A 25,521-nucleotide genomic window follows, 5' to 3' on the forward strand; every position below is an offset into this window, starting at 1 on the left:
GGACATTCTCCATCCTCTGAACCCACCTGAACCTACTTCTACAATAGTGCTGTCATTAAGTATGGTGTTACCCAATGCAGGACGGGTCTATGTGAATCCCTCCTGCTCCCCTGTCCCTGGGCTTTCTCCCCTGGGAGAAAGCCTGGGTCAGAGAAGCTGGGAAGGGCCTGCATGTATCCCTCGCTGCACTGAAGGGGGAAGAGGGCCCAACCAGGTGTCACCTCTCTTCTGAGTGTCATCCAGTATGGTCTACAACCCCCCTCCCATGACACCACTGCTCTACAAGATGGGCAAAAAAGTCATGGATGGTTGTTATTGTTTTTTGTTAAAAGTGTAACATGAACCTCAGATCAGAGAATAAGATCCCACCTACTGGATTGTGTATCCACACCTATCCAAACATAACAAGCATACAAATAGCAACATATAACATCAAACCATGGTATGATTAAAGTGATGAAGAGGGGTGAGCACCTAGTACTTCATAAAAGGGATACTAAGCGCAAGTCTTTTCCTGAGGCAGGCCACACTGTGGAAAAGGACACAAACCATATTAGAAGGGTGTTTGTTAAGAAAATGCTGAGGCCTATGCTCATCTTCTGAGTGCACACAAATGGTCCTCAGACCTGGATATAGATTTCAAAGAATGGCTGGACCAGGAAAGTTAAACATGAAAGAGAGAATAAAGCCTAATTTATCAGCTCTGTAATCACTTAATAAATGCACACACAAGACACAAGTATGCAAACAAGTTTAATGTACTTTGAATACACAGGAGGGAAACAAAGCTTCGTGATTCACAAAAATATTACAAAAAGCAATTTTGTGCAGGTGAGCACACCAGCACTGTGATATTGTAAGAATATACATTAGAAACTAATATAAAATATTTTAAAAACCTCTGCTAGTTTAGGTTTCCATTGTTTTTTGGTAGAAAAAAGGTATACTACAAAGTACTGAAAATCTCACTGCAGGAACGGCAAACCATTTCGAGACACCTTCTGCAGTGTCCTTGCCATTTTTGTAGAAACACACACACACATACACTTACACACAGATGAACTACAAAAAGGTTCATCTCAGCTGAAGCTTGTCAAATGAGCATCAGCAGTCATTATAAAAGGCTGAGCAGGTCCAAAACAAAACAATAATTTTCAACATTTTCTATCCCTAAAGCCATCCAAAATATAGAAGTAAGGAAAAATCCACAAGCATTCAACCCCTTTAAAAAAATAAAGGAAGCAAACCTACACCTCTTCTTCAATAGCAAATTCATGTTTGGTTGTAGATTAAACAGTTTCCAGGAAGAAAAGTGATGCTTCTTCCATGTGGAGTGTGACACTATTTCCATTTATTCCTTTAAAAATCACATTTGACTTTTTCAGGGGCAATGACATTCAGATCTACTAGAACTGAACATCAGTTCTATGCTTTTAAAATCTCTTCCAAGGGTCCACTAAATGGAGGAATCCTACAAACAGGAGAAAAGTCATGAAGTTCCTAGCTTTTTGGTGTCCTCCCACTCCTTCCACAACAACATTTTTACACTATTAAATTGTAAATTGCAGCTCCAGGAGAGCCAGGCCTCAGACTGTGTAGTTCATCAGCAATCAGAGCACAGGATCTTTTGAATTAACTCACTGGTTTTATCACTTTAATAGGTTTCGCTTTCCCTAAGGTAGATTTTTATTTGGAATTGAGATTCTGTTCAGTGTCATTGAAAGGGAAGCTAGTGAAAGGGAAACTGGTGAAAGGGATATTCAGCTTAAACCTGAGCCACTCAGCCTTGTGACACTCCTGTGTTTCCCCAGAATATTAACCAGGGCTGAGCTGTGGCCATCTTTGCATTCTGCAGGGCTCACACTGTTATAACATACAGTATGAACAGAGCTCATACACAGTCATTATCCCCTCCGTCCATTATGTAGAAGACCTATGATGAATGCAGACCTTTGCTATCAGGACCACAGGGAAGAAAACAAGAGTAGCCATGTTGATTTCCACCCTCGCTTGGAAACAAGTGAAACATCAGACAGAGGTGGGTAAAGCGCCGAAAGGGAGAGAAAGAGAGAAGTGTTTGTAAAGCCAGAACAGCCAGCTGGCAACAAAATTCTTGTTTGAGCTTTTAAACAAATTAGCTTTCTGAAATTAAAATGCATTTGATGGAACTTTTTAAGCATTTGCCCCACACACCAGCATTTATCTGCTTTCTGAGATTTACATTTCAGCAGTGTGAATCTAAAAGCAGGTAAATGGAGAGAGCTCCTCAGCGCCCTCCCCCCCCATACTAACCAAACCACCTTATTAGCTGACTGGCTTAAAGGAGGAAAGGCACACCTTTATGACAGCCTTGGAATGATACTACAAAGCTAATGTACCACTTATTATGACTTTATGCTCTGTAAGCCGTTTGAGAAGGGAAAAAAAAGAAAAAGAACGTATATGAAATGAAAAAGCAGCAAAGTGCCTAATGCCCATAGGTTAATTGCCTGAGAGGCAGGTCAGCCTACAGATCCTTTTAAAACTCACATCAGCTACATGCTCATTTTCTTTTTGACGTTTTGAATGCCCAGCAAAGGAGGATTTGAAAAAAACAGAATAGAGATGGAAAAGGAAACCATGTAGTAACACAGTACTGCCAAAATATGAATATGAAACATTTCACTATAAATTTCCATGGTGGTAGTGCTAGGGAGCAACATTAAACATTAACACATATTTCGCCTTAAGCCATTAAAACACTTCTGCAAATACGTTTACTCCTTAAACCTTCCTTCCTTTGCTTTTATGTATATAGATCATGTGTAAATGATTCCCCAACAAAGCAGTTCATGGCTTTCCTCCTACTGCTGGAAAAATGAAGTGTGATGGGATGAAGGGACAAGAATTACAGCACTGCTGGCACCTACTCAGATGTCAAAGCCATGCTTTCATTTGCCATATACGTGCCGTAAAGTTCAAGCTCAGCAAATTGGCTTTGGACTACAATACAAAACAAGCTTCAGAAGCTAACAGTGTGCATACATTTCTGATCTATCACTACTGGACTTAATGGAGAGTGTAGGGTTGTCAGGCTGGATGCAGGATGGGACTCCTCTAACTTTAATCTTTAAAAGATCTTTGGGCAGGACAAGGTATTATGAAGCTCTGTCAAAAGGGACATAGGTAGCTACCCTCCTTCATTTTCCAGTGCCAACTTTCAGCTGCAGCTATCCCTTCTCAACATGGCTACTGTGTTGGCAGAGGCAGAGGAACTGGGTGTAGAAACCAGTAAGAAAAATAGAGCTGGGTGCTCCTCTGCACTCTTTCTACTGGAGAGACAACATCCATGTTGAGAAGCGACTGCAGCAACTAAAAGTGAGGTGTGAAAGGTGAGAGAGGACAGTTGCCTTCATCTCACTTAACAGAACTTCACAACACTCTATCCTACTTCAATACTTGTAAAGGATTAAAATTACAGGTGTACAATCCCAGATCCAATCTGGCTGCTCTAAGAGAGGCCAAATTCCACTCTACACATCAGGAAGAAATACATGGGGCAAGCATGGTATCCCAGGTGTGCGGAGATGTGCATAAAAACGGGGGCCACCACATTTTCTTTTTGCCCCCTTGGGGACTAAACTCCATCGTTGCTGTTCTCCAGAGGTACATAACTGCCTTGGCCAGGAACACTGACTTTCTGCCAATTTAGCCCCTTTCCTCTCCACTGTTTTTGTTGGGCTGTCCACCTTTTGGGACAGGGGTTATATTTACAGAACTGCTTGTTGTTACATTTAAGTAAGTGAAGAACTTTATGATTCTTTACTATTCTTAAAAGTAACACAACTGTTTATTTCAAAGCTGAAAAACTACAGGACACAGAGGATGTTTTGTGATTATTACCAATATCTAGCTAATTATGACTATGGAGATCCCTTTTTGCTTCAAACTGACAAAATTTGTTCTTTGTCCTCCAACTCAGTCCTCAGTCCTCTAACAGAATCCAACTCCTGTGGGAGCAGTGTGGTGAACCAAACTTGGAAGAATGGAGTGGCTCCTGTTTTTGTAAAGAGTCTACGAATATTAATGCAGTCGGCCCTCTGTATGCACGGATTCTTTATCCATGGATTCAGCATTAATGATTTGAAAATATTTTAAAAATATATGTATTCCATAAAGCAAACTTAGATTTTGTCATTTCATATAAGGGACATCATTTTACTATGCCACTGTATTTCATGGGATTGAGTATGCACGGATTATGGTAATCATGGAGGAGTCTTGGAACCAAACCACAGTGGATACCAAGGGCTCACTGTACTATGGACAGAAAGACATGAGGGAGTTAATCTTTCTATTATTAAAATCTCTATGTTTATGGGTTTCAGCTCCTGAGCAGAACATCAGGTTGACATAGACATTTACAGCACAATCAAGTGCCTGTTCTCTTACTATAGCATGCACTGCACTTGAGCAGAATTTTTTCTCCTACTGTTTGCTGTACCTAGCCTTGTCTTCACATTTAGATAGCAAAACCTTTGGAATGGTCCTTTTGTTATCATTTGGTCTAATGGCTAGGCTAGTACTATTCTGGCAAATGGCTGGCACCACAGCTGCACAGAAAGTTAATAATTGTTGCAGCAACCCAGAAAGGGTGTTTACAACTCCAGGTGCTTCAGGGATTAAGCAGCAGGTGCAAACCAACTGAAAAGCAGCCACAGCTCCAATTTCCTGTAAATTACTTCACTAACAAGCAGAGAGCAAGAGTGCAAGGCAAACCCTTCCTGTCTCATCTTGCTGGGGTGGGGGAAATGGTCAGCATGATTGGCCATACATAGTATGTTTGCCCATGAAAATTGACTCATCTACAGTAAAGTTGCACAGGCCAAGCCCAATTCCATTAAGCCCTCTAGAGAGCTGACAAGAACTTTCAGCAGTAACTGCCATAAACTGTTACTGATTAAACAAATATACATCTAGCAAGTTACCTTTGATTTACCATGGCAGTAATTTGTGGATAGTTCCAGGGAGATATGAATGCTGAATGGTTTTCTCAAGTACGTAATATGAAACAAGTTATTTTAACTTTAAATAAATAGGGAATGTAGGCCATGTTTTCCCCTCCAAAGGAATGCGCATGCAGGACAAAACATTGATTCTAATTCATAGACCCTTTCTGAACCCACTAGGGTTTTAAAATTCCAGGTTAGCATGTTGTACCATGAAGTACAAGATTTCCAAGATGAACTTTAGATACCCTTTTAAAAAGCCATGTTAGTCTGTTACCACATGAAAAGGAGAAAAGGCAGAGGGGGAGGACTCTAACAGTATCTTTAAAAATACTTTGGTCTGTTTTAGCATGAACTAAAATATCCATGAAATATCCACAAAATTATCCAGAAAAGCTCATGCTAAAATAGATCAGTTATGCTTAAAGATGCTACTAGGCCCCTCATTTCCCTGAGGCTACCTGATATGTGGGACCAGCAATTATTTTTTTCAACAAGCCAGGAGCTGACACTAAACTTGTGCCCATTGGGTACAATTGTTTCTTTATTTTACAGAAACATGTCAGGGACCAGCAGCCAATGACTCAGGGACTGACACTTGTGTAGGGACCATCATTTTGAGTAGCACTACACTAGTTAGTTCAGGTTTTGGAAATTCCTCCTAAGTACTCACATGACTAAACGTAACGGGTCAGTATGGTAACACATGCCTTCTAATATCTAATACAATATCCTCCTGAATACTAGTTCCTGGAGAATATGAGTGAAAATGTGCTATTGTCCTGCATCTAGTTTGTGACTCTGGGAACAGAATGCTAGATTTGAAATGCCTTTGGCTTAATCCAGCAGAGAGCTCTCACATTCTTATGGAATACTCATACATTGGTTTTAGACATCTGGGGCAAAAAGCCTTAACTTCATCTACTTCCTGGTATGATAAACTTCTATGCACATCTATCATGACTGTGTTACAATCTATAGCACAACAGTGAAGACACAGGTATACTACCTTAGCTGCTGCTTGAAAGCTCGGGCCACTTAGGATACTTTTTGTGAGAGAAAAAAATACAAGATATCTAGCAGCAGCAACTGAATAATATACCATGTGAATTCTAAAATGTTTCTCTCATGAAGAAATACTTCTTGTGTTCTTTGTTGATATTACTTGTTAGTCAATTCTGTTTACATCAGCACACACATGTGGATTGTGTTTTTGACAGTACAAAGAACTACACAAATGTTTTCAACTATGCTAGTGACTCCCAAAGCCTTTTTGCTTTCTGACCCATATACAACAGAATAGAGCTACAGTGGTACCCCGGGATACGAATGCGCCGCCTTACGAAATTTCCGGGTTATGAAAAAAATCCATTTAAAAAAACTGTTCCGGGTTACGAAGGTTATTTCGGGTTACGAAAAATTTTTTGGTGCTTTTCGGCGCTATTTCGCACGAAATCGCGGCTTTTCCCCATTAGCGCCTATGGTTTTTTCGCCTTACGAAGATTTTCGGGTTACGAAAGCGGCGGCGGAACGAATTAATTTCGTAACCCGGGGTACCCCTGTATATGCTATCCCCAGATCATAACATGAATAGTGAGACTCCAAAGATTTTACAGGAACTGTACTCAATACAAAACATTTCCTTTGAGCTAGGGATGAATTTTCACACCTGTTCCCCCTGATGGGCCAGCCTGATGGCAAACATAAAGCCAAAGTAAAACCACAAGTAACTTCCAGTTTTGCTTTAGTTTTATTTTTGTCCAATTTTTGTCTTGCAAAAAAGTTCTGCATGTGGATGTATGCTTGTGGTGATTTGGACAATTTTCAAGTGATTTTTGTTTTTACATGAAAAAATTAAATGGGGAAGGGGGTCTTCCAGACATTTTTAGGTATCCTAGAGGCTACAAAAAAGAGTTGGGCCATATGGGATCTACAGGCTGAGCTTACATCACACACATTGGCTATATCATGCCCCCCTCCACAAATAATCAATCTCTGTATTCAAAGCATCATCACATGTCTGCTCATTATAGAAGTATGTATGGCAATTATGGAGAACCTTCATGGAAATGATTACATTTTTATTTTAATCAACAAGAATGTGATCCAGATTTTAAGTTTCAAATAAGGACAGCAGAACATGTGAAGTTTGGAATGAACTTGCCTATTTTTTATTTATTTTTTAAAAAGGTATCAGAAGTCCCGCCATCTTGCTCATAACTATGGATCTGGAAGACCAATGCTGGAAAAAAAATCTTTTTCTGCATGATTCCCCTCACCTTTTATAATGTTTCTTGAGAAAATAAAATCAAACTTGATTTGCCTAGAAGACATGGTATTTAGAATGTCAATGTGGCTGAAGAAGAATGTCTTTGTGGACAAGGAGGGAAGAGAATAAATATGCTTACTTCACAAATGAATATTTATACAGAAGTTAGTTTCAAGATGTAGATTTCTGCTTTAGCAGTGATCAATTTCATTTTTTGGTGAACTAGGGAGATGCCATTTCTTTCCTGTCCTTAGAAGTTAGTCCAACCAACTATAGCACAATGTCACATTTTGTAAGAAATGTAGTATACCTTTCACAAAATTAGGCTGTAAATCTTGATCTTCCATTTGCAGAACTACATAGCGCATAATTTCCAAGGCACTATGGAATGGGCTGACTCAGTATCTATTAGAATAAATTCAAGACCTTCCTCAAACATAAATAAAAAGTCTAAATATGACTCCAAGCAGCAATGTGGAAAGATGAATTTTCTAAGCTGATTTAAAGACAGAACAGGTATCTCTCAGCTCATGAACCACTTCCTATTGAGTTCTCTGCAATCTGAAACAAGGAAGTTTGGCAAAAAGGCTGCAAGAAAGAGGCAGTATCAGGAATTTTAACAAAAAGAGGTGATTCTACCTAGATAGAAAATAAGTCAAACAAACCACCAACCAATTCAGTAGTTTCCTGCATCCAAGGAGAATACCCTTTAATTCTTATTTGCTCTCTTACTTGCCCCTTTTACTAGACATCAAGCAAGAGGTTGTTTATGTTGAGCTTATCACTGAAGATGCCTGGGTTGTTTTGGTCTATTGCCTCAAGACAGAGTGAGAGAATTTTAAAGCTGCAATCTAAATCACACTATCTGGCTAGTAAAACCCACTGGATTCATTCCTTTCAAGTAAATATCCACATACTTGGGTTCCAAGGAACTTCTGTTTTAGGGCTGTACTATTCCCAAATAGGATCAAAGTTGTATGCTCTGTACTTTCTCTCTTCATTAGGGACATTAAGTGAGATGTCCTTTTAAATAGCATGTAATCAGGCTTCAGAATTCCAGTCCTAACATCTAAAATGACAGTCAAGGTACTTGCATTATCTGGGCTGGAAGGTCAATAGACTATTCTGATGTGCCTAGAGCCAATGAGACTATAATTCCCTTGCAAATTCGTCTCTCATAAGTGATCATCATGACCTCAGTTTAAATGTGCATGTGTGTACCTGGGTGGTGGTGGTGATCATAGCCTTTCCAATAGAAAGGGGAGTTACAATGGGGAAGCTTGGATAACAAAAGAATTTTGAAGTTATAGAAAACACATCTAATTAGTAGATTATGTGTTTACACCTGAAAAATGTGTGATTAAACAAAGGCAGACAAGACACATAAATCCTGATCTAAAGCAGCAGGGAGTTCTGGAGCCAGTTAAAATAGGGCAAGAATTCTTACAACTACTATTCATAGTTAATTACTTCTCTTTGTCTCACTCTCACACTCATTCTTATTCAGGGTATTCAGAGTTCAGCCAAGATGCAAAAGGAGAAAGCCAGGTACACCCAGAAGAGTTCAGTTCTGGCTGGACTACTGTTAGGTAACTCCTCCTCTGCTTGCAGTGGTTATGCAGCAACATTTCTCATTTCCAGGAAGAGCTTTCACTGTACTAAATTATCCCATGTGTCACTGGGCAGCATAAAGTTAAGTTGTTGCTTGCCTGTGTCAGTTGGCTTTAATGGAGTGGGTTGTCAAATACAGCGTCAGGCAAGATGGAAACTTTCAGTTTCTTTTCAGGCCAACTATATTCCTTTGGAAGTTTGAACTGAAAGGCAAAGAAATTATTATTTAATATACCATACTACAGTCTGGAAACTGCAAACAAGCAAACAAATACCAATATCATTAAGAGACGATAAGAGGAAAGATCTCAAACTAGCAGGCAAATAAAGGGTTTTTTGTCAATGGGACAAGATTATGACATAACCAAGTATTTTTCCTGTTTTCACCACTCACCTGAGCATTACATTCCATGTTATTCATAAGCCTTCTCAAATTATTTCTGCTGGCTTATAAAAAATTTAACAAATTAATTTGTAAAAATCTGAGTGGGAGTTAGACTAAGTTATTTGCACTTCAGTCCACTGAAATCGACAGTCAACTTGAGGACTGGAAGATACCCGTGCACCATCAATGTTCTTTCCCCCCCCCTTTTTTTTTTAAAGGAGATGATCCAAGAGTAAGCCAGGAAATTACAGGCCACTTAAGCTTAATATCTGGGCAATCAAAACTATCAAGGAATTGGAACACCTTCCCTATGAGAAAAGGTAAAGTGTTCTGATTATTTAGGAAAAGGTGGCTAAGAGAACACATAACAACCATTCATAAAATTATTAATGGTGCAGAGACAGTGAACAGTGTCTTTCTGTCTCGTGTAACGTTAGAACTCAGGGTCACCTCATGAAACTGAAGGGCTGTAGATTCAGGCTACAGACAAGAAAACACTTTTTTCATTGAACCACACAGAACTAATTTATGGGATTTCCTGCTGCAATATGTGGCAATGACCTTTGATTAGAGGATACTAAAAAACTTTAAAATTAACTGAGAGATTATAAGAATTCCAAGATTATTAGTTAATATGAAAACTACTACTAAAACATCCATGTCTTCTAATTCAGAAAACTCACAATGTTAGCAATAAATTAATTGTACAGTGATAGTAAAAAGATGATTTTTGGCAGTAGGAGTGGTGAAGGCTATTATATAAAGATTGCCTAAAGTCAACAGGAACTGTAACAACCAGAATTATAACTTTGCACAACATGGATGAACACAGTAGGGGTATAATCTAATGGGACACACATGAGAAACCATTATTACTGTACAGTGGATCCTCCTTATCCGCAGATTTGCCATCCATGGATCTGAGCATCTGCAGATGGCAAGCCCACATCGTCCTAAATGGTGGCGCACATGCAGCCATGCCAACATTGGGAAAAATTGGATTACTTCCTTCCATCTTCCTTCCTTCCATCCATCCTTCCCTCCTTTCTTTCCTTCCTTCCTCTAGCCCCGGGCCTGGCGCTGGATCCCTCCAGCTAGTGGGTCTCTGCCCTCCAAGTCAAGTTGAAGCACCATCAGTAGGCCAGAGGGAGCCAGAGTCAGGCCCGGGACCTGGGTCACAAAGCCTGGAGGCTCCATCCCACGTGCTGGGCCTGGGGTTCCAAGGCTAAAGCCCGGTCTCCAGCTCCTTCCAGCTGATGGGGGTCCAGCCTTTGCCCCCGGAGCCAAGGAAGGAAAGACAAAAAGAAAGGAAGAACAGTTGAGGAGGAGGGAGGGAGGAAGAAAGGAGGAGGGGGAGAGAGGAAGGATGGAAGAGGGAGGGAGGTGGGACTTTGATCCCATTAATCCTAATGGTAGTGCAGCCGTGCCGTCATTAGGAAAGATAAGACTTGAGCATCATGGATTTTGGTATTCATGGGGGTATCCGGAATGGATCCCCTGCAGATACCGAAGGCCACTGTAGTCCTACAGAGTAGTTATATAGTTGATTGAACCTGTTACCATAATACAGGACTGCCCAAAGTAGGAACAGCTACAGAAAGTTTTTAGAGAAAGTTACAGAAAATGCAACCATAATAGTTAAGAGTTTATATCTACAGTGCACCCGCGCATACGCCGACGCACCATTCAGCTTACACTGAAACAGCGTTGTAATAAAATGAATGGCGTGTAACGATTAAGAGCCCCACTGTATTCAATGGGGCTTGAGCATATGCACCGGGGCTTGAGTCTCAGAACCCCAGGTCCAGAATGGATCCCCCATGTAAGGTAAGGGTCCCCCACATAAGGTAAGGGTACATTCAGCAGGACATCAGAGACAGTAACACTAAAGGAAATTCACTAGATTGTGGCTAATAGTGAGTGCCTGGAGTGATGAATTTTCTTCTTCTGAAGAAGATTCAATCTTTACCAAATCCAGCTACAGTGGTGCCTCGGGTTACGAAATTAATTCGTTCCGCGGCCGCTTTCGTAACCCGAAAAGCCTTCGTAAGCCGAAATGCCATAGGTGCTAATGGGGAAAAAGCCGCGGCTCCGCCGCGGCTCCATTTAAAATAGCGCCGAAGTTTTTTCGTAACCCGAAAATACATTCGTAACCCGGAGCAATTATTTTCTATTGCATTTTTTCGTATCCCGAAAATTTCGTAACCTGGGTAATTCGTATCCCGAGGTACCACTGTATTGTGGCCATATAATCCTGGGGTAGCTATTCTTCCCCAAATGAGGAACTTCTAGGGACTGGACACTAACAGCAAATAAAACTTATGCCCTGAATTTAGAGCCAGGAAACCGAGCCATACCAACAACATGAACAAGTCAAGTTGCTGAATGTAGAAAGCATCCCTGTGGGCATTAGAGTTAAGCTGATTTACCTCCTCTGGGGAATTCAGGTCTTCTAAGTCTTCCAGCATTCTTTCCACAAACTCTTCAGTCAGCAGGATCTGCAAAGGGAGAGACAGTAGTTTTATTATTTTACGCTTCAAGCTTCAGCTAATTGCCAAGCAACAGACTCCTTTACTAGTGCACAGAGAAGAAACTGTACTGTGTTGTTCATCCAGCAATTCACAAAGGCCTTGGAGGTCGATTTGCTTCCCCCCGTAATTCATACAAAATGCTGCAATTATTATGGAATCCAGTTGTATCATCAATTATTTTCATTGTGTCAAAAACTAAAGGCTTTGATTCAGAGGGGAAGAAAAGGTAAGCGATGGGAAGACAGATCAAATTATCTGAAAAAGCAGGCAATAGGAGAAAAGATGGGCTTTTCATACAACATACCAAAGGCTAGCCCTAGGCCTCAATAAACAGATAGGAATAAGGGAAGCTGCTACTATGAGCTTGAAAACATCATCCCTGGCAAATGGGTCAAACAATCTAACCTTTGTAAAACTTCTTCTCTAAACCATATCCACTGTACCAGCACACATTCTACTACCAGTGAGAATTCAGAGAAAAAGGATTTAGTAATACATATCTGTCCCAAGCTCAGATCAAGTTTCTTCTGCAAGGGTCAGATTAACCAAATATACAAGAGTATTTAGGCAAAACAACCTCCTTGCCTTTACTGCCAAGAGCCGTCTCATGACCCCTTGGAAACATTTAAAAAGAGACTTAAAACGGTACTCTTTTGTCCAGCTCTCCCCCCCCCACCCGAAAAATGGAAGACCATATCCCTGCTGACAACGATATTCTGCCTTGCCCTGGATGCTGGATGGTTGATGGATTTTTTACTGTTGTATTGATGAGTGTTGACGTAATATTTTTTATGTTTTTATAAGAATTTATATGTATTGATTTTATAGTCTGTAACCCTGCTTCAATCCACTGGGAGAGGCGGGGAAACACAATAATTATTATTATTATTATTATTATTATTATTATTAATCCATCTTTTCTTGGTGTGCTTTTAATGTGACTGAAAGTTACCAATTATCATCCATATATTTTCCACAGTACTCCCTAAATTCAGTACTGCTTATGCAATGACAATACCCCAGTACATAGAAATCACATATGCTTGATGAGTCTGATATGAAAAGGTGAAATCTATAGCAACCCAACATCAGAGACTACCATTGCTCTAGGCGTCTCATTTAATTTCTTGTGGGACTTAGAAGTTGAAATTGAACATATTTGTTCTTTGAAAAAAATACAGCTTGAATTAAGTACCATCTTTTCAGAATGTTTAAGAGCTCCTACCATCAAGTCACTGCAGAAGAGCTGTAGATTTATTCCCCTAAGAAAAAGAATTATCTAAAGCAATAGTGGGGAAAGCTTGTGATATACAGAGACCAAGTTAAGTTGTTTCACACACATTCAAAACTCTCATCAAAAAAGACTGCTCTCCTAGGGAAACTTTCAGCTGCGACTAAGACAGCAAACAGACCTTTCAAGTATCAGATGGGATTTGATATAGGGCTTTGGAAACACCACAACATTTCCATAGTTCTGGCAGCATTGTGCAAATAGTTCCCACCCCATCAGCCTGTTGTAACTGGCTTCTCATGCTGGGACATGGTTCTGACTTTGTATGAAGACTGTTTGCAAAACACATACACACAGACACAGAGTAACATTATAAGTATACCTTTAGCAATTGATGAAAGAAATGTCCACACTTGGATTTTCACACTGAGTATGTCCTTGTCAAAGCAATGAACTTTCACAATGTTCGGATAATTGGATTAGGAGTTGAATGTCCAGACAGACAGACACACATACACACACTGTGTTATATAAAACTTTAGGCGGTATGGCTGGACAGGAAACTGTAAAACATATAGAGGAATGTATGTATCACCTCCAGAATCCCTATGCTCACCCTCCTTGATTTCTCATGTTGATTGGGAAGGTGTGAAGGGGAATTTCTATTCCTGTTTGTCTTGAATGATCATATATATGCAGTTGGAAACTGTAGATTTAATGGTGGTTTTTATATATTTTTCCTGACTTATTTAAAAAGTGTGTTACATTGTGTTTTATTTGGCAATCTGTCCAGAAAACTTTTGTGATTAGGTAAACCAATAATTAATAAAATAACCTCTGTTTTGATTAAGATTCTTGATTGCACAGAGGCTTCTATTCATGTTCAAGCCCAATACATAGAGAAATGCCCTGCAGATCTTCCTGCTCAACACAGGATGGTCAAGGACCAAGGGATTTGGGTTTTTGAATTTACTGTAAGTAAAGTAAATTTTATTATTCTGTATCGTATTCCCCATTGGTGGCTTTTCTCCTAAACTAAATAGCCACAAACACTTCAGCTTTTCCTTGTAGGAAAAATTTTCCCTGATTATTTATACTTCCTCCTCTCAGCATTTTCCCCAGTTCTACAACATTGCACACAGCTGTGAACAGAACTTGGAATGCCAGGTCTAAACATCACTTCATTAATGTTGACAGAAATGGGGATGTTAATTTATCATTGCTAACATTAAGAGGGTAAAATTCAATTTGTTGCATTATTGCTAGTTACTATACATTATTAATTACATTATTAGCTTGAATCTGGTTATTAGCTCCAACTAAATTCAACCCATGGAATCAGTGGAAACTTGGCAAGTCAATCCTTGTTTGAGGTCCATCGATTTAGTTGATCTATACTAGTTGGGCCTAACAATTAGATTTAGGCCTTAATTTTTTTAAAGGGTGGTTGGTTATAGAGAATGGTGTTTCTGATTGTTCCTGCTGCCCCCTACTGGCTAATTTTCTTATTGGCGCCTTCAAAGTGATTTGTCATTTTTAAATTGCCTTCCCCATCCTGGAACCTTCCACATACAATGGACTACAAATACTGCAGTCTGAGTGATGGGTGTGGATGGCAGGATTTGCAGACATCTGGAAACTGCCAGGGTGAGGAAAGCTGTCTTAAAGTTGTGATCAGTCTAGTTTGAACTGATCTTCATTTTTCTCCTTTCCAACACCATCAACATATATGCTGCCCATTCACACTTCAAACACCCTGTTTTTTTGCCCCAGATTGGAAAGATCAATAAAAGAACACATGCTTTTCATGCTAGGACCAAGTGCCCCAAGTTCAGACCCTGACATTTCCAGTTTCTAACAATCTGTGTGGTCCAACCATCCTCCTTCTCTTGAGACCACCCCCGCAATAAATAACAAGGCAATATCTCTTTATTCATTGTACCACAAGAATAATGAGTGCTGTTAGCTACCAAATTTAGTTACAACGCACATGGGAAGAAGAAATGAGTTAATATATAACATTAGAAAAAACTTCTTGAGAGCAAGAGCAATTCTGCAGTGGAACCAATTGGCTAAATAGGTGATGGGGTTTCGTTCTCTAGACATCTTTTTAAAAGAGTCTAGACAGTTACCTTCTGGAAATAAAATGTTGGTACACATTTTATAACAAGTCATTCTTGGATGGTAGGAGGAGCAATCCACCTCTTTCCAACTTTATGACCTATGAGCATTTATCACAAACTTGGTGGAGAGGGGAACTAATCAGCATTTACCTAGTTAAATTAAACTAGGAATTTTCAAGCTCTCCCAGTTAACAGCAAGGAGTGCAAGGAGCAGGCAAGAAAGTTTGTTGGGGTGGATTGCCAAATCTGAGATCGTGCTATTTTTTCTTTTGCTTACGAACAGGCAACCGAGGACAGTTAATCAAGTTTAGGTTCAATACCATTTAACAGTCTCTCTCAATATCTAACTGAGATAAGAAACTATTGCTTTGTTTTGCTTGAACAAACACTGGGAGATGATGGAGGCTATTTTGTACTCACAAATCCTGACAAAGCCATAAACTGCTAAATGCTCATCTTTGGACATCCTTACTGGAACAAGGCTGTTGTACAAGGTTTTAAGTCAGCTCTCATAAGTTTGCTTAACAAAGAGTAAAGGACAATGTGTTGGGTGATGGTAATGATGTGGTGGAATGTGTCACCATCACCATGTACTACTTGTACAGTTAAACTACTCGAGGAAGATTTGAGACAATGACATAACAGGCCTGACACAGCATCGGGAATGTTTTATGAAAAGCCTAAATTATTCATAATTCTCTTCCTAAAGCAAAATATAAACATGCTCTCCAGAAGTGATCCTGGACACTGCACACCAGAAAGCCGAATTTTTACTATGGAACACTTTAGTAAGGATAGGATATTATTTCACCTAAATTTTCATAATGCAAGAAAATACTGAAGGTACAAAACATACACTTACAAATCATCAAAACAGAGTACAAAAATCAGGGGGGAGGGGGCAATAGAAGGTTATAACATTTTCTTCATCATGGCAAAATGGTTGCAAGCTGCACTTTGCCCTCCTATATCCATGCTCTGGTAAGGTACAGCCTGATTGCCTCATGACTGAGTTTTGGATCCAGCCCTGGATCCAATATATACCTGGATCTTCCAAACATGTATGCCAAGTTCCAAATGCTAAGAACTGAAGTCATGACCTATAATCAGCAGGCATCATGAAAATTCAGATTTTTTCATCCTTGATTTAGATTTAGAAGGCACCCTGCTCCCAAAAATAACAATTTGAGAGGAGAGGTTTTTGACATTGTGCAAACAATTTGAGCAAACTGAGATGTTGTTTTAAAATAGCAACAGGGGACAAAAAGAAATAGAGGAATCGCGTTAACTGCTCACCTATATCACAGCTATTTGCCTCATGGGTCAAAATTAAGAATTATATAAAGATGTTTTCCCAATAGGAAAATCTATTTTGGAAGAGTAACACCTTTGTGCTGTCATAATCAATTTGTAATGAGCAAGAAGCACCTGGGTTGTTGTTTTTTAAATCCACCCTCTGAGTTTGGCCCTGATCTGTACAACGTTTATAATCTGAGCACAGTAATTGTAGTAGCAGAACTGTATCACAATAAGGGCTAAGCATATTACTGAGCAGAGAAATTATCATGGCTTTTTCAGAAGAAAGTTCCCTAGAGGTAATGTAAGCCTTGGCACAACAATTTCTGCATGTGATCACAAAATGAACCTCTGCGCTATAGCTAAAAAATGATGTATACCATAGGGCAGGATGAACAATAGAGAACCTATGACCTTCCAGATGCTTTGAACTATAACTCCCATAATTGATTACCATTGGACAAGCCAGCTAGGACTTCTTGGAGTTGAAAGTCAAAATATTTTCAAGGTATATAGTTTTTCTTCTCTGCACTAAATGCTACTTTGTGTGTTACATTTTCAGTCTGCATGTTTAAAAAATCAATACAGGCATGCAATTGCAAACACTTCTAAATATACTAGCGAGAAAAGTGAGGAGAACTGCCCCTTGCTCCATTAAATGCATTAGCAAATACATTTGTGCTGATATGTTAACAGCCCTTCAATTACTTCAGTGAACAGAAAACCTCAGAAGTCTCTTAATTTCTTCATGCTTTGGGTATACCTTATATCATGGACATAAACAGTAAAGAATGAAATACTCTATACCACTTAATAGTGTCAATGTTTTTTTTAAAAAACACTTATTATATACAAATACGGTCACTGTACACATGAGACTCCATTGTGCTAGATATGCTATTTGTTTGACCCAGCACGGCTGTTTTTATATTCACCTGAAGCATTTACTCTGTCCCTAGGAAGAGATTTGCCTGGATATTATTTTCAGAAAGATTTGCTGATGCTTTTGGCAGTTATTATTCTAGAGGAGGTGAAACTGTTGCTGGAAGCCTTTGATCATTTACAGCATTAGCACCAGTGTAACACATCAGAGATACTGCCTCGGTAACTAACAGACAAACAGAAGCTTAGCATTAACAAATGAGACTTCTTGCTTACGTTTGCATCTTTATGACTCAAAGTGATTTTCTTATTGAACAATAGTCAGTGGAAGGTGTTAAGAAACTAAGCTAGGCCGACACAAGGAATCTTGAAGTTTAGTTTTGTATAATCAGTCAACCAGAGTAACAAACATTTTAAGAGCATGTACAAGAAAGTGATGGAAGCCAAAAATTTGATGCTAAAAACTCTATGGTAGAAGTTGTTGTTATATGCCTCCGCTTTTGACTTATGGAAATCCTAAAGCAAACCTATCACAGCGTTTTCTTGGCAAAATGTATGGGTAGGGGTTGCCTTTGCTTCCTCTAAAACTTAGAGAGTATGATTTGCCTAGAGTCACCCAGTGGGTCTCAGTGGCTGCGTGGAAAGACAAACTCTGGTCTCCAGAATCTTAGTCCAACACTCGAGCCACTACACCACACTGGCTCTCTAACCTTCCTACACATTGTGGAAATTATATAACATTGATTTGCTTTTTTATTGTGTTTTGGAAACTGTTGTATTCAAAGTTAGTGTTATGGGCTCAAACAAGATCTGGGAGCAATAAAATGAGTGGAGAAAGAACTGCAGAACTCCAGAAAATATTGAGGAGAGCTGTGAATTATTCCCAGAGAAAAAGACTCATTCTATAACCAAAGGCCACCAAATCCCATGGCACTCACAACTGACATTTTAATGTAATTAAACCCCTAGGTCCTGTTTTGAAAGGAACTTTTTAAAAAAGTAGCAGGAATGACTAGGTTGATCACTGATGAATTTGACCAAAGACCTATCTAATTGAATATCCTGATTTTCACAGAGGTCATCTAGATGCCCACTTGAAGCCCACAAGCAGGACACAAGGGCAACAGGCTCATCCTTTGCTACTTCCCAACAACTGTTTTTCAGAGGCACTGTGCCTCCAGTACTAAGTTCTCGTGACTGGTAGCCACAACTATGGATTGTGTGTGTTTTAACTAGGAACTATGTGAAGCAGAACTTGTATAATTTGCACTGAACCTCCCACCTTTCTGCTTGATTAGATAAACCTGAGTTCTATTATTCCACAAGAGGAGGGAAAACCTCTATCTGTACGCTTTTTCAATACCATACAAAATTTTATAAACCTCTACTATGCTTTTATCATTTTTGAAACCTAAAACCCTCAAATATTATAACATCTCCTCACAGGGGAATTGTTCTCTGATCATTCTGTTTTTCCCCTTCTTGCCCATTTTCCAATTTTATATCCTTTTTAAATATGGCAATTATTAAAAGGACTGCTTTCTCCCACATAAACCTGAGGACTAGTTAAGGCAGTCCAAGACTTTCATTTACTTTGCCACCCGTTTGCAGTTAAGTAGGTAATGACCAAGGAGTGGAATCAATTTGTCTGAAAGTGAGACATGGAGAACATCTATACTATAGCAATAATGCAATTTGGCACTGCTTTAAGTGCTGGAGCTCCATTCCATGAAATCCTGGAATTTGTAGTTTTACAGAGTGTGGATGCCTCACAAAACTACAAATCCTGGGATTCTGTAGGATGGAGTCATGTCAGTTAAAGTGGTGCCAGACTGGATTGTAGATGTACCCATGTAATCCCACTGGATCTGTATTCATTAGGCAACATTTACAGTATGTGATGGCATATTATAATTTCAACAAGCTTGTTAGAACTTTCACAATGGATAAGGTACTTTGAGTTCATTTGAGCTTGTTATACATGGATTTAAGAAAGGGAATGGGCTGGTTTTTCTTGCTCAATTTAAACTCAGCTTCACCTTGGCTAGATTGGTAGCTGAGCTAGAGCTAGTCAGCTCTTGGTAAACACACTCTTGTTCCTGTAGCACAGGCATAGCCCTGAAGGGTTTTGGCACTGTCTGTTCTATTGGGTGGTAAAAGAATGCCAAGAGGAAAAATGTCTTTTGCAAACACTAATGTCTTATTCTGAAAGAAGACATATGAAAGACTGGTTTGGCCTCTGTATCAAGATTTAGAGAGAGAATCTTGAAAATACAAAGTTTGCTGACTTCAAGTTTACAAATCAAGGATCTTCCTTATAAGAATGCAAGGTGCATTTTATTTATGACTTTCCAATTTCAGCATATTCACAAGTCAAGAGAACCCCAATAAAATATGGATGGACCATTACTTAACTCAGTCATACCTTTTTTTTCTTATTCAGATAATTGTTGTGTAACATACAACATTATAGGGGGCTCTTCATACACACAGAAACTGAACAGAAAAAGTAAAGTCACAGAATTATAGAGTTGGAAGAGACCATCCCCTGCCACAATTAAAATACAACAGCATAAAAATCAGTTATTAAAATCATAATAAAAATTACAATAAAATTTAATCCCCATTACAATGAGGCAATTTAAGGGAGTCAAGGAGGTACAGTTGTGGAACAGTGGAGAGGGCCCATGTATTAGTCTGGGAATGCCCGCCGGAAGCAATCTGTCTTGATGGCTTTTTTAAAGGCCTCAAGAGATGTTATGTGACGGATATCCTCCGGTAGGTCATTCCAAAGTTTAGGAACGGACGATGAAAACGTCCTCTGGGTAACCACAGCAAGTCTGGTCTTCTTAATCTGTAGTAAATTTGTCCCAGAGGACCTGAGTGTGTGGGGTGGATTGTATGGAAGGAGACTTTCCTTTAAGTAAGCTGGAACTAAGCCATGTAGGGCTTTAAAGGTGATTACTAACACCTTGTACTGTGCCGGAAATGAATTGGCAGCCAGCGTAAAGAGATCATGTTCTGTTGCCAAGCCAGGTGTCACCTATCCTATATATGTGCATTTCATTTTTTTCCCCTGCCTAAATGTAGTTGTTAAAAAATGTTATTGAATTTTTGTTGAAATTCATTTTGTTAGTTTTGGCCTGACTTTCCAAACTGTTACGGTCCTTTTAACAAATGACCTGTCCTCTGGGGTATTAGCTATTCCTCCTGGTGTCATCTGCAAATTCGATAAACATGACCTCTAATCTATCATCCAAGTCACTGATAAAGATATTAAACAGCACTGGCCCAGGACAGAACCCTGTGGCACCAAAGAGTCACTTTTCCAAGATGAAAAGGAGCCAATGGTGAGTACCTTTGGATTTGGTCGGTCAACCAATTAGAAATCCCCCTAACAGTTGCATTATATAGCCCTCATTTTATTAGCTTATTTGGTAGAGTATCAAAATACAATACATCAACAACATCCTCTTTATCAACTAAACTTGAAACTATGTCAAAAAAAGAGATAATAAATCTTAGAGAGCTGGGTATGTTTATCCTGGAGTGGAGAAGAGATAAAAAAAAAGAGAGGATGGCATCTCCCCTCTCGTGGCCTGTCTGGAGTCGGTAATGGGCTGGATGAGGGAAAACCGACTCAGTCTGAATCCAGAGAAAATGGAGGTGCTTGTGATAGGTTCCCCCGGCCCAGGGATGGCGGTGGTTCCACCTGTTCTGAACGGGATCACGCTTCCCGTGAAGGACTCGGTATGCAGTCTGGGGGTGCTCCTTGACTCGTCCCTCCACCTTACATCTCAGGTGGACGCGACGGTTAGGAGCACCTGTTATCAGCTTCGGCTGATTCGCCAGCTGCGTCCCTTCCTGGACCGGGGGCACCTTGAAACGGTAGTACACGCTCTGGTAACCTCTCGTTTGGACTTCTGCAATGCGCTCTACATGGGGCAGCCCTTGTACCATACCCGGAAGCTACAATTAGTGCAAAATATGGCAGCCAGACTGGTTACTGGCATATCCAGAGCCAGCCATATAACACCAGTGCTCAAAGACCTGAACTGGCTGCCTATGCGCTTCCGGGCGCAATACAAGGTGCTGGTTATTACCTATAAAGCCCTAAATGGCTTGGGCCCAGGATACTTTGAAAACCGCCCCCCCCATACAATCCGCCCCGCTCTCTCAGAACATCTGAGCAGCAGTTATTGAGGGTCCCAGGGGCCAGGCTAGCCTCCACGTCTAGGAGAGCCTTCACCATCTTGGCCCCGACCCTCTGGAATACTCTGCCCAATGAGCTCCGCTCGGCCACCTCCCTGGCCCAGTTTAAAAAGGGGCTTAAAACTTTTCTGTTCAGGTTAGCATTCCCTGACACATGCCCCAATTAGTTCTTCCCCCCCTCTGCCAGCAGTGGCAAGTTGGTTAGATTGTTTTAATGTTTTATATTACTGTATTTTAATTCTTTAACTGTACTTGTTGTATGGATGTTTTATAATGTTGTACACCGCCCTGATTATACAGAAGGGCGGTATAGAAATAAAAATATTATTATTATTATTATAAAATTAATCTAGTGTGCCTTGTTTTTGAGAAACCCATGTTGACTTTTAATGATCATGGTATTCCTTTCTAAATGCTTACAGACTGACTGTTTAATGGTGTGCACTAGAATCTTTCCTGGTGTTGATGCCAGGCTGACTGAACGGTTATTACTCAAGTCCTCCCCCCCCCCCCCATTTTTTTTATTTTTTTTTTTTATTTATTTATTTTTGAAGATAGGGACAACATTTGCACTCCTTCAATCTATTGGGGCTTCTCCTCTTCTCCAGGAATTCTCAAAATTGATAACCAGTGGTTCTGAGACTACTTCTGCTAGTTCTTTTAATACTCTTGATGTAGTTCATCTGGCCCTGGAGACCTGAATTCATTTAGTGTAGACAGGTATTCCTGCACTACCTCTTTATCTATTCTGTGCTGCATTTCCTCTATTGCATTACCTGCTCCATTTCCCCCGGGGTGAGTACTGTTCTCCTTTTGGGAGAAGACAGAGGCAAAAAGAGTGTATACACATAACTAAAAAGGCCCCTTTTCTTGTTTTTAACCTCTCTATCAAGCCTGAGCTTATTCTATGCTTTAGCTTTTCTGACTTTCTCACTATACGTGCTGGGTATTCATTTGAATTTCTCTTTGGTATTTCCCCCCTTTTGTATTTCTTGTACATACCCTTTTTAAATCTTAGCTCAGTTTAAAGTTAAAAATCTCCAATTTTTCCTCCTCACTTGAACAGTTTGGTACTATATTTTTAATATCTCATGTTTTAAGAAACTCCCACCCATCATTAACTCCCTTCTCTTTTAGTATTCCTGACCAGAGGATCATGCCCAGTATTTCCCCAAGTTTACTTGTGTGTTGGTGGCACAGTGGTCATTCTATTGCAGCCACTCACTCACTCACAAACCACAAGGTTGTGAGTTCAATACCAACCAGGGGCTCAGGGTAGACTCAGCCTGGCATCCTTCCGAGGTCGCTAAAGTGAGTACCAAGCTTGTTGGGGACAATTAGCTTACACACTGTAAACTACTTAGGGAGTGCTTAACTGCACTGATAAACAGTATAGAAATGTACTTGCTATTGCTAGCTACTGAAATCAGCATTCTTAAAGTCTAGAATGGGTATCAGGGGCACTGCACTCCAGTGGTTCCGATCCTATCTCTTGGGCAGATTCCAGATGGTGCAGTTGGGGGACACTTGCTCCTCTAAGAGGGAGCTGACGTCTGGTGTCCCTCAGGGAGCTATTTTGTCCCCTACTTTGTTTAACATTTACATGAAATTGCTGGGAGAGATCATCCGGAGACACGGGGCGCGGTGTTACCAGTACCCTGATGACACCCAACTATGCTTCTCTGTGTCTCCGACTGATGCAGTGACTAAGGATGGTGTCTCTCCTCTGAATGCCTGCCTGGAGTCAGTAATGGGCTGGATGAGGGAAAACAAACTCAGACTGAATCCAAAGAAAACGGAAGTACATGTGATAGGTTCCCCAGGCCCGGGGAAGGAAATTTGCCAACAAGCCCTGGACGGGGTCACACTTCCCCTGAAGGATGAAGTTCGCAGTTTAGGAGTACTTCTGGACTCATCCCTGCAGTTGACATCTCAAGTAGATGTGACGGCCAGAAGTGCTTGCAATCAACTTCAGTTGATACGCCAACTGTGACCCTATCTGGGCCAAAGGGACCTTTGAAACAGTGGTACATGCTCTGGTAACCTCTCGCCTAGATTTCTGTAATGCGCTCTACATGGGGCTACCCTTGTATCAAGTCCAGAAGCTTCAATTAGTACAAAATATGGCAGCCAGATTGGTCACCAGTGCATCTAGGTTTGACCACATAACACCTAAGCTGAAAGCTCTTCACTGGCTGCCTATTCGTTTCCAGGCACAATACAAGCTGTTGGTTATTACCTATAAAGCCCTACATGGCTTGGGCCCGAGTTACTTGAGGGATCACATCTCCCTGTACGATCTGCCCCGCACACTTAGAACATCTGTTAAAAACTTATTGGAAACACCATCTTCCAAATATGTTTCCTCATCCCAAAAGGCCTTTACAATAACGGCCCCGAGGTTGTGGAATACTCTTCCTAACAAGCTCCATCTCACGACCCCCTTGGAAACATTTAAAAAGAGACTTAAAACCATACTCTTTCATCAAGCTTCCCCCCCCCCCGAGGAGTGAAGACCAATATGCCTGTTTGACAGCGATATTCTGCCTTGCCCCCAGGATGTTTGATGGATTGATGTTATTGTTGTAATATCTTCTTCGTATTTTATAAGATTATTGTATGTACTTGTTTTTAGTAGCCTGTAACCCCGCTTCGATCCATCGGGAGAGGCAGGGAAACATAAATAAAATTTTATTATTATTATATTATTATTATTAGAATGCATGTCTGACTATGTTTGACTTCTCCCTTCTGCTGTACAACAAACTCAATGAGAACATGGTCACTCCCACTTAAGGATCTCACCACTTCCACTTTATTAACTAGGTCATCACTGTTGGTTAGGATAGGATCTAAAATAACTGATCATCTTGTTGCTTGTTCCACCTTCTGTACAATGAAATTGTCTGCATGGCAAGTGAGGAGTTTGTTAGACATTATATTCTTGGCAGAATTTGACTTCCAACAAATATCGGGATAGTCCAAATCTCTCATGACTACTACATTTTCCCTTGTGTGTGTGGCCATCTGTTCCAGGAAGGCATCATCCAGATCCTCAATCTGGATTGGGGGTCTGTAGCAGATCCCCCACAATGACATCCCTGTTGTTTCTGTCCTTCTTGATTTTTTATACCCAGGTGCTCTCCACCTGGTTACCAGGTTTTAAGTGATATATTTCTTCATAAGTGTAAACATCCTTGACATATAATGTTACTATTCCTCCTTTCCCATTTGGTCTATTCTTCTGAAATAGGTTATACCCCTCTGTTACTATATTCCAATCATGTGACTCCCAGCAGGTTTTAGTGATGCCTATTATATTGTATTTGTTTTACTGTGTTAAGAGTTCCAAGTTCAATTTGTTTATTTCCCATGCTCTACACATTAGTGTACAGACAGCTAAGGCCATGGATCATTCCCCCAGTTGGTTTTTTAATGTTTTTTTTCCTCCCACCTTTGGTTCTTGTACTATTTGCCATGTTCTCTCTATAACAATTTGGCTATTATATCCAGCATTGGATGAACTCCTGCCTTAAAGAATACTATCTCCCACCGCTACATGATTCAGTTTAAAGCCCTCCTGATCAGATTTGTGAGTCTTAGCAAAGAGGATACCTGGGCTGAGAAAATGGGGGAAGTAAATGTTGGCCTCCCAAGCCCTTCCTCAGCCCGCCTGTCCCTTTGGAGGACCTCCAGAGAACACCTGGGCTGAGGAAATGGAGGAAGCAAACGTTTGCCTCCCAAGACCTTCCTCAGCCCAGCTGTGCCTTCAGGAGACAGCCAGGCTATGGAAGATGCTTGAGGCACAAGCCTATTCCCGCACTGCCCTGTATATAAGCTGACCCAGGTTTTGTGGGGGGGGGGGTGTCGCTTTTTGCGCATACATTTCTCAACTTACCGTCGAGTATATACAGTAAATCTCTGCTGGAAAATTAAACCACTTTCTCACAAAAGAAACTAAAAGGACCTTCTCCAATCTAGCTTTCCAAATTA

The 25,521-nt window shown here is 40.3% G+C and overlaps 2 protein-coding genes across 3 annotated transcripts in view; one reads left to right on the top strand and one right to left on the bottom strand.

Moving 5' to 3' along the window:
* The window catches only part of ACTR1A (actin related protein 1A), a 515,484-nt gene that overhangs the window by 381,543 nt on the left and 108,420 nt on the right, over positions 1-25,521 (top strand). The gene's annotated exons all lie outside the window — the stretch shown is intronic.
* Positions 6,452-25,521, bottom strand: part of SUFU (SUFU negative regulator of hedgehog signaling) — an 88,439-nt gene continuing 69,369 nt past the window's right edge. For both annotated transcript variants that reach the window (XM_042457636.1, XM_042457635.1), the window contains exons 11-12: positions 11,683-11,751; positions 6,452-9,071 (exon numbers count right to left, since the gene is read on the bottom strand). In XM_042457636.1, the coding sequence (XP_042313570.1) occupies positions 8,982-9,071; positions 11,683-11,751 (159 nt within the window). In that variant the 3' untranslated portion in view covers positions 6,452-8,981. The remainder of the gene's footprint in view (positions 9,072-11,682; positions 11,752-25,521) is intronic.

Source organism: Sceloporus undulatus, chromosome 3 (genome assembly GCF_019175285.1).
Source record: "Sceloporus undulatus isolate JIND9_A2432 ecotype Alabama chromosome 3, SceUnd_v1.1, whole genome shotgun sequence".
Lineage (NCBI taxonomy): Eukaryota > Metazoa > Chordata > Lepidosauria > Squamata > Phrynosomatidae > Sceloporus > Sceloporus undulatus.